This window comes from Hypanus sabinus, chromosome 1 (assembly GCF_030144855.1).
Source record: "Hypanus sabinus isolate sHypSab1 chromosome 1, sHypSab1.hap1, whole genome shotgun sequence".
NCBI lineage: Eukaryota > Metazoa > Chordata > Chondrichthyes > Myliobatiformes > Dasyatidae > Hypanus > Hypanus sabinus.
Genome location: NC_082706.1, coordinates 191,517,346 through 191,536,212, shown reverse-complemented (window position 1 = coordinate 191,536,212; position 18,867 = coordinate 191,517,346). Strand labels below are relative to the sequence as shown.

Here is an 18,867-nt window from a genome sequence, read left to right as displayed (position 1 = left end):
CCCATAAAGAAAGTTCTTTGGATTTGGGGGTCCATACCAAACTTCGTCAACCTTCTGAGGTGAAAGAGGTGCAGTTGGTACAGACCACATGAGATCCTCGGCGACATTTTTGCCGAGGAACTTAAAGCCGTTCACCCTCTCAACCCCAAATCCACATCCAATGAAAGCAGCTGGCCCCCTTCACCATATTGATTTTTGTTTAGAGATACAGTGCAGAACAGGCCTTTCCAGCCCTGGGAGCCCACTGATTTAACTCTAGCCTAATCACGGGACAACTTACAATCAGCAATTAGCCTACTAACAGGTATGTCTTTGGACTGTGGGAGGAAACCCGAGCACCTGGAGGAAAATCACGCATTCCACAGGAAGAACGTACAACTCCTTACAGAGGATGCTGAGATTGACACCCCGCTCTGGTCTTCTGCCTGCTCCAGATCTCTTTATTGTTAATTGTCAACAGGACATCAACCGTCTCGATTTCACCACACCTTGTTCCAATTCCAACCTCACTCCTTCCAAACGCTCTGCTCTCCGCTCCCTCTGCACCAATCCCAACCTCACAATAAAACCTGCTGATAAGGGGGGAGCTGTTGTTGTCTAGCGTACTGACCTCTACCTGGCCAAGGCACAGCGACAGCTCTCTGATACCTCCTCTTATTTATCTCTTGATCATGACCACACTAAGGAGCACCAGGCCATTGTCTCCTATACCATCACCAACCTTATCAGCTCTGGGGATCTCCCATCCACTGCCACCAACCTCATAGTTCCCACACCCCGCACCTCCCGTTTCTACATCCTACCCAAGATCCACAAACCTGCCTGTCCAGGTAGACCTATTGTCTCAGCTTGCTCCTGCCCCACTGAACTCATTTCTGCATACCTTAACACTGTCTTATCCCCGCCCCCGTTCAATCTCTTCCCACCTTTGTTCGTGACACTTCTCATGCTTTGAATTTTTTCAATGCTTTTAAGTTCCCTGGCCCCCACCGTCTTATATTCACCATGGACGTCCAGTCCCTATATACATCCATCCCTCACCAAGATGATCTCAAAGCTCTTCACTTTTTTTTGGATTCCAGACCTAACCAATTCCCCTCTACCACCACTCTCCACCGTCTAGCAGAATTAGTTCTTACTCTCAATAATTTCTCCTTTGGCCCCTCCCACTTCCTCCACACCAAGGGTGTAGCCATGGGCACCTGTATAGGTCCCAGTCATGCCTGCCTTTTTGTTGGCTTTGTGGAACAGTCCATGTTCCAAGTCTATACAGGTATCCACCCCCTTTTCCTTCGCTACATCAACGGCTGCATTGGCATGGCCTCCTGCACGCATGCTGAGCTCGTCGACTTCATTAACTTTGCCTCCAACTTTTACCCTGCCCTCAAATTTACCTGGTCCATTTCCGACACCCCCTCCCCTTTCTTGATCCTTCTGTCTCCATCTCTGGAGACGGCTTATCTACTGATATCTACTATAAGCCTACAGACTCTCACAGCTACCTGGACTATTCCTCTTCCCACCCTGTCTCTTGCAAAAATGTCACCCCTTTCTCACAATTTCTCCGTCTCCGCTGCATCTGCTCTCAGGATGAGGCTTTTCATTCCAGGATGAAGTAGATGTCTTCCTTTTTTAAACAAAGGGGCTTCCCTTCGTCCACCATCAACTCTGCTCTCAAATGCATCTCTCCCATTTCCCGCACATCTGCCCTCACCCCATCCACCCGCCACCCCACTCGGGATAGGGTTCCCCTTGTCCTTACCTACCACTCCACCAGCCTCCAGGTCCAACATATAATTCTCCGTAACTTCCGCCACCTCCAACGGAATCCCACTGCCAAGCACATTTTTCCCTCCCCCCCCCCTTCTGCTTTTCGCAGGGATCGCTCCCTACGCGACTCCCTTGTCCACTTGTCCCCCCCCCCCCCCCATCCCTTCCCACCGATCTCCCTCCTGGCACTTATCCTTATAAACAGAACAAGTGTTACACCTGCCCTTACACTTCCTCCCTCACCACCATTCAGGGCCCCAGACAGTCCTTCCAGGTGAGGCAACACTTCACCTGTGAGTCGGTTGGTGTGGTATACTGTGTCCAGTGCTCCCGGTGCGGCCTTTTATATATTGGTGAGACCTGATGCAGACTGGGAGACCGTTTCGCTGAACACCTACGCTCGGTCCACCAGAAAAAGCAGGCTCTCCCAGTGGCCATATATTTTAATTCCACATCCCATTCACATTCTGATATGTCTATCCATGGCCTCCTCTATTGTCAAAATGAATCCAAATTCAGATTGGAGGAACAACACCTTATATACCAGCTGGGTAGCCTCCAACCTGATGGCATGAACATTGACTTCTCTAACTTCCGTTAATGCCCTTTCTCCCCCCTCTTACCCCATCCCTGACATATTTAGTTGTTTGCCTGTTCTCCATCTCCCTCTGGTGTTCCCCACCCTCCTTTCTTTCTCCTGAGGCCTCCCGTCCCATGATCCTTTCCCTTCTCCAGCTCTGTATCACTTTTGCCAATCACCTTTCCAGCCCTTTCCAGTTAGGCAAGAACAAAAAATATGGACACTCCTGTTTGTCCTTATCAGTAAGAATCACAAAGAAAAGCATTTTTCAACCTAGCCTATGCCATATTTGTCAGAGGTTTGATTCCAGGTAAGTACCCCGGATAGTGGGATAAGCATTAACTGCAGAATTAATTATATCACCAAGCAGTTGTGTTTAAATTTAGTCCTCATTGGCTTTCATGGTGCCTTAATAACCTTCATTGCTTTTGAAGATGTCGTATGAAAATGCAGCTTCCAGCTAGTATGTAGATCTTAATAAATCCGAGCAACATCTTTACACTGAGGATTGATTAAAAGTAAAGCTCAAGAACATCAAAATTGACCTCTAGTGAAGCTTTATTCACCTCTTACAACAGGATTTTAAACAAAATCAATCACATATCTCACCTGTCTTCCAAAACTTTAATGTTGTCATGTAATGCTTTCTGTTGCTCCCTTAACTGTTGGTTTTTATTGTAGTACTCTTCAAGTCTTTGAGCATCTCTGGAAAGAGATTACATATCATACACGCAAGATATTAAATTTTAAACTTCTTCAGGATCAGTCTTGTGAAAGTCTATTGACTAAATGTCAAATGATTATGTGAATTCAACATTAAGCTCCCAGTAATTTACAAGTGGAAATATTTGTCTATGTAGATGTCTGACATGTCATGACAAATGCAAACTTGTGGAATTTACTTGCTGTAACCTGAGTGAAAGTTCAAGAATACACATTAAAAAGGAAACAGGCAACAATTCTTCAAAACTATGTAAGATTTGTGCTTTTTTTTGCCCAAATGAAAAACTGGGATTAAATAATTCACTGTACTATTTACCCTTTATCATCATTTCCTGTATTATTTAGCCAGGCAGCTTCTCAGATATTTCTCAGCCACACTTGCTACTAATAAGACCATTTATCTGTTAATTTATGAAATAAATATTGCTCCAATAAAAATGTTCAACAAAAAGCAAACTATTCTACCAGCAGTGTTTTCTGATTCTATCTCAACTTGCCCTTCTGCTTGAAGCATCTGGCCCAGATAGGGTACCGAGCCGAGTAATAAAGACCCATGCTAATCAACTGGCTGGCGTGCTCACTGAGATCTTAAACTTCTTGTTTTGGCAATCTAAGGCACCCAGCTGCTTCAAGTAGGCTTCAGTTATACCGGTACCAAAGAGGAATATGGTATCCTGCCTCGATGACTACCATTCAATAGCAGTTACATCCACAGTGATGAAGTGCTTTGAGAGATTGGTAATGAAGCATATCAACTACTGCCTGAGAAACAACTTGGATCCGCTCCAATTAGCCTATCAACACAACAGGCAGATGCCATTTAATTGTCTCTTTACTCAACAGGAGAAAGCTCTTTATTGACAACTTAGCATTTAGTACCATCATCCCCTCAAAACTAATCAATAATCTTCAAGACCATCCCCTCAATACTTCCTAATGGATCCTCAAATTCTTCACTTGCAGACCCCAGTCAGTTCAGATTGGCAACATTTCCTTCACAATCTCTATCACCACCTGGCTGTGTGCTTAGCCCACTGCTCTATTCATTTTACACTTATGACTGTGAGGCTAAGCACAGCTCCAATGCCATATTTAAGTTTGCTGACAACACCACAATCATAGGCTAAATCAGTGGTGGTGACGAATCAACATATAGGAGGGAGACTGAAAATCTGGCTGAGTAGTGCCACAACAACCACCTCTCAATATCAGAAATACCAGGGAGCTGATTATTGACTTTAGGAGGAGGAAACCAGAGGTCCATGAGCCAGTCGTCATCGGGGGATCAGAGGTGCAGAGAGTCAGCAACTTTAAATTCCTCAGTGTTATCATTTCAGAGGATCTGCCCTGGGCTCAGCACATAAGTGCAATTATGAATAAAGCACTGCAGCTTTTATACTTTCTCAGGAGTTTGTAAAGATTTGGCATGACGTCTAACACTTTGACAAACGTTTATAGGTATATGGTGACGAGAATATTGACTAGCTGCATCAGAGACTGGCATGGATACACCAATGCCCTTGAATGGAAAACCTGACAGAAGTGGTGGATATGGCCCAGTTCATCACAAATAATGTCCTCCCCACCATTGAGCACATCTACACAGCGGGTATCAGCATCTCCCACTACCTAGGTCATGCTCTCTTGCCATCAGGATGATGATACAGGAGCACAAAGATTCACACCACCAGGTTCAAGAACAGTTATTATCCTTTAGTCATCGAGCTCTTGAAGCAGAAGGGATAACTGACTTGTTCCCACAACCTATGGACTCATTTTCAAGGACTCTTCATCTCATGTTCTCAATATTTATTGCTTGCTTATTTATTATTTCTTTTCTACCTTCTTTCTTTCTTTTTGTATTTACACTGCTTGTTGTCTTTTGCCATGTTGATGTGGTCTTTCACTGATTCTATTATGGTTATAGGACTTATTGAGTATTGTTCATTTGATATATGTCATATTGTACGACATGGGTGATCATGGACCATGATTGTTCTTGACAATTTTTTTTTTCTGCAGAAGTGCTTTGCCATTGCCTTCCTCTGGGCAGTGTCTTTACAAGACGGGTGACCCCAGCCATTACCAATACTCTTCAGAGAATGTCTGCATAGCATCAGTGGGTCGCATAACTAGGACTTGTGATATGAACCAGCTGCTCATATGACTATCCACCACCTAAGCAGGTGCTACAGCTCGTCTTAGGGTGACCTGCAGGCTTGTGGAGGAAAGAAATACTTTACATTTCCCTTTGATAGGGACATATCTCCACCCTGACACCCATTATTGAATATGCCTGCAAGAAAATGAATCTGTGTTGTATATGGTGACACATATGTACTTTGATAATAAATTTACTTTGAACTTTTCAGCTCTGCAAATAATTAGCATGTATTCAAACTTTGAAACAAACCGATTTAGTCTTGTATTAGCTGAAGACGAAGCGTTCAAAAAAATTCAATTATTAATTTGCAAAACTGTTCACTGCTGCGCTTGTTACTTGAGAATGCTTTCAGGCGAGAAGTTCAATCTTTGCAGCCAGTAAAAAATTCGGGGCAGGTTTAAAAGGATTCCTTCATTGCTTATCAGTTTCATCATCTGCTCAAATTATACTCATAATGTTCTCAAAAATTCCAAAACTGATATAAAAAAAAGAGGAAAACACAAAAGTAAATTTGCAATAAAACAGCAGGAGCAAAGGGAAGTTAGACCCATTTGATAGTCGTGACTGACAGGACTATGAAGTCCAGACTTAGTTATGGCCTTTGCCCCAGAGTCTATAGAACCATTAGTTGCAATGTTCTGAAAAATCCAATATAAGAGCTCCATTGTTGTGGTTATCTGTACTGAAATATTAAACTTTAGGAATTTGGGGGAGTCAGTAACAGTGACTCTTGTTAAGGACCATTGTGATCACAATGAGATATTTGTATAAAGACTAGCCATGTTGCAAGATATGCAATAAATCACCACAGACTATTTACTCATCTGCTAGATACCTACTTTTGTGAACCATAAAGAAAATCTTAAATTCACCTCCAGTTAAAACAAAAACATTGTTTTGATTCTTTGAATTCTTACAGAGAAATAGAGATTCTTTATCGAATATTCCTCATTGAAATATTACATCAGTATCCTTATCCAACGAATACATTCTGTAGACTTTGTTGATCCAAAGAAATTTCACAATATTTTTTTGACCCCACCATGATTTACTGTTGCACACGTCTTCCTAATGACATTCTGAAGGAAATGTGAAATTGGCTTAAACCAAGCTCTTAATAAAATTCCTAGTGAACCAAAAGGTAGAATTAAATAATGTTTGCAAGTTTTAAAGGTACGATGACATAAAACTGAAAGGCTTGCCTATCATTCAAAGAATAAAGTCAAAATAAAGGGGAGTATTTTTTTTATTCTCACCTAAGGGAGGCCACCAGAGCAATGTAAAACCTAACAAGATGGCTCCCTTTGCACAGCTTAAACCCTTCTACTAAATAATTGCTTAAATTACTGAAAGTTTGCATAGGGTTTCCAAAGTTGAAAGTTTAGCAACAATTAAAAATTGACAACCACCTCAGTACAAACATGCAGATTATGAACTCTATACCCCACTACTGATCGTTAAATGGCAAATTAAATGAGTGATTTTTTTTTTAATTAACAAACAATTTTAAGAACAGGTCTGAGACACTCCTAAAAGCCAATGTGTGTTGCATTTGACTACTTATGCCTGTGCTGAGTTTTGGCAAGAGGAAACCCACTACAGCAATAAATCAAACTTTATACCAAAATTGAAAAATTAATGAAAGCTTATATTTTGTCAATTAAATTTTTAAATCTCATGTTTTGAATAGTGTTACTTCCATGGTTTAAAAATTCAGCTTACAAAATCAAGGCACCGAAATTCAAAAGTTCAAAGTAAGTTTATTATCGAAGTACCTGTATGTCATCATATATCACCCCGAGATTCTTTTTTTTTTTGGGGACATTCACAGTAAATAGAAAGAAGCACAAGTGAATCAACCTCAGGCAATAGATTCAAACAGGAAACCAGTGTGCAAAAGACTACAAATACAAAAAAAAACACACAATAATAATCATCTTAAAGAAATAAGCAATAAATATCGGTAACACGAATTGTGGAGGCCTTAAAAGTGAGTCCATAGTTTGTGGAATCAGTTCATTGTTGAGGTGAGTGAAGTTATCCCCTCTGGTTCAAGAGCCTGATGGTTGAGGGGTAATAACTGCTCCTAAACCTGGTGGTGTGGGACTTGAGGCTCCTGTACTTCCTTCCTGATTGCAGCAGTGAGAACAGAATGGCTTGGATGGTAAGGGCCCTTAGTGATGGACACTGCTTCCCTGCAACAGTACTCCTTGTTAACGTGCTTAATGGTGGGGCGGGCTTTAGCTGTGATGGACTAATAGATTTATACCAAGTATTGTCTTCCAAATGTTGGCAACTTTACAGAAAGAAATGGGTTGTTGTAAATTGGCAATAATTACAAGGAAACAAAAATTAATGCTGCCCTTTTTCTATAGATGCTATCTGATCTGCAAAGCATGTCAGCGTTTTCAATTTGAGATAGTTAAGGCCAATTCTGTGTAATCCTTATTATACACAACGGCAGAAGGCACAGCATTTTATTCATCTGTACCATACCCAGGCAAACAGTCAGAGAAATACAGTACAGAAACAGGCCCTTCAACCCATCTAGTCGTGCCAAACCATTTAAACTGCTACTCCCCATTGATCTGCACTGGGACCTTAGCCATCCATACCCGTCATCCATGTACCTATCCAAACTTATTTTAAACATTGAAATTGTAGGAGCAAACCCCCAAAGGCAATAACTTCTTATGGAGCAACACACACAAAATGCTGGTGGAATACAGCAGGCCAGGCAGCATCTATAGGGAGAAGCGCTGTCGAAGTTTTGGGCCGAGACCTGTTGTCAATTTCCAGCATCTGCAGATTTCCTCGTGTTTGCCTTTTAACTTCTTATGGAGGCAGCATTTAAAGACCAACATGGCAAAAAAACAGTTTGCTTCACTTGGAAAGAGTAGGCACTTTGTTATACAGAATTTCTGCTTCACACGTTTTCCTTCTATATTGAAAGCTAACATCTTTGGCAAAATGTTTCATTAAAATGTGAATACAGATCAATAGTTAAATGAATAGAATTAACTCCTTGTCAAGAGCATCCTCTGTGGCAAAGGAACAAGTCACAGCAGCTAAACTGGTTAAAGACATGCAAAGTATAAGAGTACCAAACCACACTCTGGAATGAGGACAGCAATACATTTTGTATGTGCAGATGTCTTGGAGGTTTATCTAATGATCAAACTGATCATTTGAATTCCTGCTTCACACACCCTGCACCTTCCGACAGCTGTGCAGGTGTTCGGGTGCAGCAGGTTGGTTGGTAAAGAAATATTATTCTGATCATCTTGTTTAAGTTGTAGATTGGCGAGGGGCTGGATACTTCACGTGCTGAAAAGCTGCAGGCTGCAGTGCTGAAAAGGCTAAATTGTCTGTAATAACCATTTAACACTCTATTCTGACCTGTGGCTTATTGATTCCTGATACCACAGCACGTCATAAAAGTAGTGCTTCCACAGATTGACATGACATCTCTCTTAAGAGTTTTGAAGGTTCTCCATTACTATATGGTTAATTATCACTTTGTCCAATGGGGTTGGATCCTTTATTGCAGAACTGGTTTTTACAGTGACCCGTCCTTTAATAACATTGGTAATTGAATGCAATTTTCAATTCTGATTTCAACTTCCTGTAAGTGAAACTATGTACTTCGTAGTTTCTGTGGGAGATCAATTGACATTTCAGAATTATGGTCCACGTGATTATTTGGCTGTCTCAAACCTGCAGATTAGTTTGGGGGTTTAACACAGACTATATTCAGTGGGACTACTTAATTCTTACACTTTAAGATCTAAGTGTCTTTTTTTTAGTCAGGCACAGGGCCAGAACACGCCAATAGCGGAAGCAATATTTTTCTGACAGAAGCTTTCCCTTTCAAACTCACCTCCGTTCCCCAGCTTCAAAAAACACAATCTCTCTCTCTCTCTCTCTCTCTCTCTCTCTCCCTCCCTCTCCACACATATTTAAAAGGTTCTGTTCAGTTAATGCCTGTCGCATCACAGCAACTCCCTGCTAGACTTCATACAAATGCAATGTCACCATCAGACATTTCCTTCCATTTTAAGCATTACAAAGGAACTGTTGGTCCTCTGAACCACCCTGGTTCACTCTTCCACCTCCACCAATATTTAGATCCCTTTTCATTTAATTTAGGGAGATACAACACTCATCCAGTTCCAACACTGAAGGACTCAAAGAGATGAAGAAATTCACCTGACAGCACACAAGACTAGATGCTGGAATCTGGTGCAAAGAATAAACTGCTGGAAGAAATCAACAAGTCAAGCTGCATCAGATGAAGCCTGGTGGTGGAACATGTTGCAACAAAGGCTAGTGGATGATAGGTGGAAACATATGGTTAGCATGAGCGCCAAGTGGGGGAACAGGAAGGGAATGGGAAAGGGATAGGAAAGATGAAGAAAGAAAGAGAAGAAACTCATGAGAATAGTACATGTTGCATTCCTTTTAACAATTCACTCTCACCTTCTCCAATTCAACCTTTGCATTCTATGCTCTGGATGTGCTGCCCTTGTATTTGGAGAAATCAGGCAGTGATTTCCATTCAGTACACATATCTCTCTGGAAGTCTAGTCACCTGTCCCTTCAATTCCCCACCTCAATCTGATCTCAATGGATAGCCCCTTGCACAGCCCCAACAATGCCCAATTTAAACACAAGGAATACTTCGAACATGACAGTTTCAGATAACCAGCCTTCATTGCTCCTACCTGAAATGGATGTTTCTGAACAATGACAAAAATATAAACCTGTAACATTAACAAAGTGCCTGATATGTTATATATTTACATCATTCCTTTTTTTCAGGCATATTCCCTACCCGCCCCCCCATCCCGGTTTTCATTCATCTCCTCCTACTTGCACTTCTAGATAGATCAGCTGCAGTTGAACAATCATACACCACCCTTTCTCACTTGGCACTAACACCACTTCTGTCACTGATTTTTAACCATTTCATCCATTTTCAACTTCTTACTGCTACGGGTGGAAGTTCCCACTTGCTTCAAAAAGCCAACATTTAGGCAACAATTACACAAGTGCCTAGGAAGAATAATGTGAGCTGCCTTAATGACTATTGCCCAGTAGCACTCACATCTACAATGATGAAATGCTTTGGAGAGGTTGGTCCATGACTAGACTGAACTCCTGCCTCAGCAAGGACCTGAACCCACTGCAATTTACCTATTGCTCACTACAATACGCAAACGGCAGACGCAGTCTCAACGGCTCTTCATGCCTTTGACCACATGGACAACATAAACACCCATGTCAGGATGTTGTTTATTGACTACAGCTCTGCATTTAATACCATCATTCCCACAATCTTGAGTGACAAGTTAAAGAACCTGGGCCTCTATATCTATCTCTGCAATTGGATCCTCGACTTCCTAACTGGAAGACCACAATCTGTGCGGACTGGTGATCTCTCTTCCTTGTTGATGATCAACACTGGTACACCTCAGGGGTCTGTGCTCAGCCCACTGCTCTACTCTCTATATACCCATAACTGTGTGGCTAGGCATAGCTCAAATACCATCTATAAACTTGCTGACAATACAACCATTGTTGGTAGAATCTCAGATGGAGATGAAAGGGTGTACAGGAGTGAGATATACCAGCTAGTGGAGTAGTGTCACAGCAACAATCTTGCACTCAACGTCAGTAAAACGAAAGAGATGATTGTGGATTTCAGGGAGGGTAAGATGAAGGAACACATACCAATCCTCATACAGGGATGAAAAGAGGAGAGAGTGAGCAGGTTCCTGGGTTTCGATATCTCTGAAGACCTAACCTGGTCCCAACATATCAATGCAGTTATAAAGAAGGCAAGACAGCAACTATACTTAATTAGCAGTTTGAAGGGATTTGGCATGTATACAAATACACTCACAAACTTCTACAGTTGTACCATGGAGAGCACTCTTACAGGCTGCATCACTGTATCGTATGGAGGGGGACACTACTGCACAGGACTGAAAGAAGCTGCAGAGAGTTGTAAATTTAGTTGGCTCTATCTTGGGTACTAGACTACAAAGTACCCAAGTCATCTTTGTTGAGCGGTGTCTCAGAAAGGCAGCCTCTGTTATTATGGACCCCCAGCACCCAGGGCATGCCCTTTTCTCACTGTTACCATCAAGCAGAAGGTACAGGAGCCTGAAGGCACACACTCAGCGATTCAGGAACAGCTTCTTTTCCTCTGCCATCTGATTCCTTAATGGACATTGAACCCTTGAACACTACCTCATTTTTTAAATATATGTTATTTCTGTTTTACATGATCTTTAATCTATTCAATATACTTATACTGTGCTTGATTTATTTATTATTTATTATTATTTTTCTTCTATATTATGTATTGCATTAAAGTACTGCTGCTGCTAAGTTAACAATTTTGATGACACATGCAGGTAATAATAAGCCTTATTCTGATTGACTATCTTTCTAACACCATCTTATCACAGATGCTCCTTTTACTCTCTCTACACGTCCCTTCTCTGCAATTTAAATATGCTCATTTTCTAACATTTCCTAATTCTGCTGAAAATTCAATGGCCTGAAATATAAACCACATTTTTCTCTCTCTATTGATGCTGCCAGACCTGATGAGTATTTCCAGCATTTGCAGTTTCTATTGCATGAAACCTAACTGTTCCCTACAACAGGAAGGGAAAAAAAAATCAATGGAAATATTCAAGTCTTTGCCAGTATTTGCTTATCCAAATAGTCCTTTATAGGTATCTAAGGTAAGTGTCTAAGCATCAGAAATGAAGTACTTGAAGCAGAAAGAAACTGAAGCTTGAAAAAACTGGAAGGAGATAACTTTGTCCTAGTTAACAAATGAAAGGGCTTTAACCATTGGCATGAATTGCACTGACTGTAACTGGCAGGGCAACCTCCAGCTATCAGGTTTATACCTCTGAGTCTGAGTTCTGTGCTTGTGCAATGAAAGGTAGTTGTCCACAGCAAGTTGGAGATCTGATGCTGACTGATATATCTGAACACCAACAGACAGTCCAGCAGAAGTGTGATTCATTGCAACGGTCCAGAAAGAGCAGGCATGCTCTACAACCTCATCTGTCTGAATGAGGACATGAATGTTGTGAAAATACTAAATACAAGTAAGTGCTTTTATAATTGTATTTGGATGTTTTTAAATAGACTGTTAATGTTAGAATGCGATATTTTTTGTAAAAAACATGCCAAGTGAAGAGGACTGCTTGAAACAAATCTACAATTAGATGTCTATGGCAGCAGTATCTACAAAATAAGAGGCATTAACCCCATTTAAGAACTTCAAATCCATAAATATATTTGGGAGTTTGCAACCAGAGTTTGTAACAAAACTATCATTTTCTCAGAATGACTTCCATTCTTCTCCCCCTACCCCAACAGCTTTTTTCAGCCAGTTCCAACTCCTCAGACTCAGCACAGTTGGAGGGACACAATAGTCAATAGTTCTGTCATTCTCCTATGTAATAAGCCATGGAGCAAACGGACAGAAATACGAAGTTTCAATCAGTTAAGTTAACACTGCTCACTAGAGAACGGCTGCATTCAACAGAAGGGTAGTAAATCAATGTTTATTTGTTTAGCCAAAAAGGTTTCACTCTGGCAAACTCCATACCCAAAACACTTCTACCTGCCAAATGTAACTGGAAATACATATCTGATGTTTGTGTTAACTACCGAGACAGCTACTAGATATCACATTCCCATTCAGTTAATGGATAAAGGAATATGAAGTTAATAACATGCAGCAGTTCAAATTTGAGTTTTAAAAAACTTGTAAATATTGCAGGAAAACATTACATTCCACCAGATGTAAAAGAATGAGTTTTGTTCAAACTTAACCTATATGCAGGGAGGAGCTCAAAGTGCTCTTTTGTAATTCCAGGTCAAATACTATTTCTTTTGACTTGACAGAAGATTCTATCCTGTACCCCCATCCACCCCCACCAGCTAAGCAACTTCCAGAATTTAACTCTCATCAAATAAATCTGTTAATTCTGCTCTGATGTATGGTAAGACATTAGACATTATAAAGAAAACAGATACTGCCACAGCATTATTGAATGGTTGAGTGAACTCCAGAGTGGATCTTAATTATCTACCTCTTACTGAATTAAAACATAAATATTTGCAAACAGAAAAGAATGTGTTCAACTGAATACAAAAGTGAACAGAAATTTAAGATTGTCCTCCACTGTTGTCATTCTGCTATAAAATCATTTAATACTTTTATGAGGTGCAAAAGACTTGGGAGTCCTAGTGCAGGGTTCCTTTACGGTTACTTTACAGGTTGAGTCAGTGGTGAGGAAGACAAATACAATGTTAGCATTCATTTGAGAGGATGTAAAAAATAAGGATATAATGCTGAGGCTTTATAATGCACTGGTGAGGCCTAAATTCAAGTATTGTGAATAGTTTTGGGCCCCTAATCTAAGAAAGGATGTGCTGACATTGGAGAGGGTTCAAAGGAAGTTCACAAAAATGATTCCAGAGATGAAAGGTTTATCATATTAGGAGCATTTGATGGCTTTGGGCCTGTACTTGCAGGAATTCAGTAGAATTGGGGGGGGGGGGGGTAGAATCTCACTGAAACCTATCAAATGTTGAAAGGCCTAGAAAGAGTGGATGTGGAGAGGATATTTCCTATAGTGGCAGAATCTAGGACCAGAGGGTACATATGACCTCAGAATACAGAGATGTCCATTTAGAACTGAAATGAGGAGTGATTCCTTTAACCTTAATTCACTGCCACAGCAGGCTGTGGAGGCTAAGTCATTGGGTATACCTTAAGTTAGAAATTGTAAAATGGCGGCGCAACGGCAGTGCGCGCGGCCACTCCAGGAATGAATATCTTGTGGCGACCCATTTCCTGGCACATCCGAACCGACTCACAATTAGATAGCCTACGGGGGTTTGCGAGCACAGAGCTTTGGAGCCTCTGCGCCATGGGGGGCAGGTTGAGGGAGGCTTAAAAATGAGGCTGAAGATTTCGAATAAGGTTTTTTCCTTCGAATGCAGTTACTGACTCCGTGTCGTAATTTTAGCGCTGCGTGTAGCACACCGCTACAATCTGTTATTTGTAAGTGAGGGCCATGCACAATCCTGATTTGATGGGGACAGACGTGAAAAGCACAGAGGAACATCTGGTGAAACTTCTGACATGCCTGTTTCGCTGCCGCTGCTACTGTGCGATCGAGAAATCTCTGGAGAGGAAGGCCCCGAATCCTCGGCTTTGCCTGTTGCTTGGCGGCCGGGGCCGAGGTCAAAGCGATTGGCAGAGATGGTGCTCGGTGTTGGAGGGCTGGTCGGAGGCTTGAAGATTTTTGGATGGACTCAGAGTTGGCTGTGGTCGGATGCTTCCAGAGGCTGCATCAGGAAGCTTTGCAGTGCTTTGCAGGTTCATGGCAGGAAGAGTTTTTCTTCCTTCTACCATCTGCGTGAAATGATGGGCTATCGAGGACTTTGAAACTTTCATTTACCATGTCCATGGTCTGCCCTTATCAAATTACGGCATTGATTTGTACTGTTGTAACTATATGTTATAATTATGTGGTTTTTGTAAGTTAGTCTTGGTCTGTCTTGTGTTTTTGTGGTATCATACTGGAGGAACGTTGTATCATTTCTTAATGCATGCATTACTAAATGACAATAAATGAGGACTGAGTGTCCTCACAATCTAAGATTCTTGATAAACCTGAGCATGAAAGATTACAGGGATAAGGCAGGAGATTAGGCCTGAGAGTAAAACTGATCAGCCATGATGTGGAGCCGTTAAGAAGGTGGAGCAGACTCGATGGGTCAAATGACTTAAGACATATAAGCAGAATTATCAGAATCAGAATCCTTTATTATCGCCAAGTATGAGGACACATACAGGGAATTTGATGCCAGTTTCCCTGAATTATGGTCTTATTTTATCTGCTGGGCACCAAGGGTGAACTCTGCCTGAAGAAATCAAATATGCAACAACTAAATTAGAACATTCATCTGCAAACACCACATGCATATCCCGCCTTCTGCTAACAGCTACTCATGATCTAAAGGATTTTCTGGTTTTACAGATTGTGGAGAAACTCTCACTAAATAACTGATATTGAACAATCTAATGAGACTTAAACAAGAGAAAATCTGCAGATGCTGGAAATCCAAGCAATACATACAAAATTCTGGAACAAATCAGTTTTGAGCCGAGACCCTTCATCAGAACTAGAGAAAAAAGATGCAAAGTCAGAGTACAAAGCTGGGGGGAGGTGAGGAAGAAATACAAGGTAGTAGGTGATAAGTAAAAGGAGGTGGGGGAGGGGTGAAGTAAAGAGCTGTGAAGGTGATTAGTGAAAGATATAAAGGACTGGAGAAGGGGGAGTTTGATAGGAGAGGAGAGAAGGGCATGGAAGAAAAGGAAGGAGAAGGAGCACCAGAGGGAGGTGATGGGCAGGTAAGGAGATAAGCTGAGAGAGGAAAATGGGAATGGGGATCCCAGACTTCTTTATGCCATAGACCGGGGGTCGGCAACCCGCAGCTCCGGAGCCACATGCGGATCTTTTACCACCGTGCTGCGGCTCCCTGTTGCTTTGGGAAATAATTGGTCTTTTGCAGCATCCGCGCCCATGGGGGCCAGGTTGAGGGAGGCTTAAAAGTAAGGCTGTTTAGTTCGAATAAAGTTATTCGACTGCAGTTTACTGACTGCGTGAGCACACTGCTACAACGTGTTTTTATCGCTATTAATATACGTCACCACTGCCAATACCTGACACCCGTCAGTGCGCGATTTCTTTAATTTTTCGATCCAAGGTAGGCCAACTATGGAGAATTCTAAAAAAAGAAAAGTGACTGAAGAAAACAGAACGTTTAATGATACGTGGACGGATTCATTTGCTTTCACTGTTGACGAGACTGGTTTACCGGTATGCTCAATATGCAATGAGAAACTAGCAAACAACAAAAAGTCAAATGTTGCAAAGCATTTCTAGAATAAACACGCAGCCTTTGCTCAAAAATATCCGGATGGAGATGAGAGAAAAAAAGCAGTTTCGGAACTGATGCGGAAAGTTGATCTGAGCAAAAATCATTTCAAGCAATGGATGAAGTCCGGAAAACCAACGACATACGCTAGTTATATTGCCACTCAGGAAATAGTCAGGCACGGGAAGCAGTTTACAGATGGTGAATATATAAAAGAATCTTTCATTAAGATTTCAGAACATCTATTCACGGACTTTAAAAACAAGAGTGAAATTGTGCAGAAAATCAGGGATATGCCGCTCTCTGCAAAGACTGTCAAAGACAGAACCATAAAAATGGCAGAAGACATCACAAGACAGCAAATTAAAGACATCAATTCAGCTGTGGCCTACTCGATTGCCTGTGACCAGTCTAAAGACAAAGGTGATATTCAACAAATAGCGTTGTTCTGCCGGTATGTAAACTCTGCCGGGCCACAGGAAGAACTGATTGAGTTGATACCTCTAAAAGACCAAACACGGGGGGAGGACATCTGTGAGGATGTCTTGAATTGTTTAAGAGCCAAAGGAATAAAGACTACCCACCTGGTGTCAGTAGCTACTGATGGGGGCACCGAATATGATGGGAACGCACAAGGGAATTGTGGCTTTACTGCAGAAGTCGGTGGACAGAAAGCTGCTGATTTTTCACTGCATCTTGCACCAAGAGGCACTGTGCGCTCAAACATTTCCTCCGGAATGCACAGAAGTAATGGATGTTGTCATTCAGATTGTCAATAAAATAATGGCAAAAAGTTTAAATCACCGTCAATTCCGTTTGTTACTGGACGAGCTGGAAAGCGCATATTCTGATCTCCTGCTGCACAACAAAGTCCGGTGGCTGTCCAGAGGGGAGGTGCTGAAACGCTTTGTCGCGTGTCTGGAAGAAGTGAAAACTTTCCTGGGCAGCAAAGGGCTGGAAAAGCTACACTTCATGGTAGACATGACAGCGCACCTGAACACGCTGAACACAGCTCTTCAGGGGAAAGGACGTACAGCCCTACACATGTTGGAGGAGTTTTGGCATTCGAGCGCAAGTTGACAGTGCTTGCCAGAGATTGACAGAAAGGCACTTTGTCTCACTTCCCCAATTTGAGAGAGTTCAAACAAGGTCACGACATGATAAGTTCGGAGTATTTACATTCTGCAATCATCGCAATGCAAACATCATTTGGGAAATGCTTCTGCGAGTTCAGAGAGGAAAAAAACACATTATCCTTCCCGGTCACTCCCCCAAGCATCGATTCATCTCTACTGAATACGACTGCATTGGCAGGTGTGAGTAAACCTGATCTTGAGATGGAACTGGCTGAAATAGCCGACAAAGACATATGGGTGTCCAAGTTTAGACGCTTGACAGCAGACCTTGAAGATGTTGCCCGTTAGAAGGCCGTTCTTGCTCAGAATCACAAATGGAGTGATATTGAAAACCTCCCTAAACCGGTCAAACTTGTGTTCGAAACATGGAATGCTATCCCCGACATTTATGTAAACATTAAAAAGTATGCGCTTGGAGTCCTGTCGATCTTTGGATCCACATATGTATGTGAGCAGGTGTTCTCCAACATGAACTTTATTAAAAACAAACATCGTGCACGCCTCACAGATGACAGCTTGCGACCCTGTGTAAAGATGAAGGTGACGTCATACAGCCCTGATGTGCAGATGCTGTGCACTGAGGTCCAGGAGCAGAAATCCCATTAACCAAGTATGATACATATTTTAATTGCCTATTATTTTAGGAATATTCATATTTTTTCATTGTTCAGTGAAATAGTCCTTTTATTTTTCAGGTTGACAGCAGGCTGATGTTATTTTTGGTTTGCTGCTGGCGGAAAATTTAAGTTCAGCGTTTTTCATAAATACAAGAAGAACTCAAATAGACATTGAGTATTTTACTTAAAAGTAACCTTCAACCCAACGTCTTTTTTTCGGAGTTCAAAATGTTTTTGTTGCATGCAGAAATGTAATTTCGTTTTCTCTTCAGGAGTTCATCAATTTCATAAATGCAACACATTATAGTTTGTTTATACATAGCATAAAGGCAAAAAAAACGTATGCAGTGTTATTTCATTTTAAATGTCAAACGGGTTTTGCGGCTCCCAGTGTTTTCTTTTCTGTGGGAAACGGGTCCAAGTGGCTCTTTCAGTGGTAAAGGTTGCTGACCCCTGCCATAGACCAACGCCATTAAGAAGGGGATCCATGAACCCTAGATTGGGAACCTTGGGATGGATATGAGCCCTTAGCCTGGATGGGCATGCATCTTTGAAGCCTACAGAAATGGCTACAAAAGTAGTTATATTCTTCCAAAATTTCTTAAGGTTCCAGATAAGTTATAGAGGATTAGAAACTACTAATGTTACACCCCTGTTCATAAAAGGGGGGGCAGCAAACTATAGGCGTAATATGTATTGTAGGAAAATGTTAAAACCAATTACTATAAGTCATACCAACATTTTTGATATTTTATAGTTAAATGTAGCAGAGTCAGTACGGCATCAAGAGGAAATAATATCTTGATGGATATATTGGAATAACTTAAGGAGGTCTCCACCATTGCATAGATGGAACTGAAAAGAGAAATCTTGTATGGACTTCTGGAAGGC

At 41.5% G+C, this 18,867-nt stretch overlaps 1 protein-coding gene across 7 annotated transcripts in view; it reads right to left on the bottom strand.

Moving 5' to 3' along the window:
• The window catches only part of rbbp8 (retinoblastoma binding protein 8), a 141,811-nt gene that overhangs the window by 40,674 nt on the left and 82,270 nt on the right, over nt 1-18,867 (bottom strand). For all 7 annotated transcript variants that reach the window (XM_059983862.1, XM_059983872.1, XM_059983899.1 and 4 more), the window contains one exon: nt 2,960-3,055. In XM_059983862.1, the coding sequence (XP_059839845.1) occupies nt 2,960-3,055 (96 nt within the window). The remainder of the gene's footprint in view (nt 1-2,959; nt 3,056-18,867) is intronic.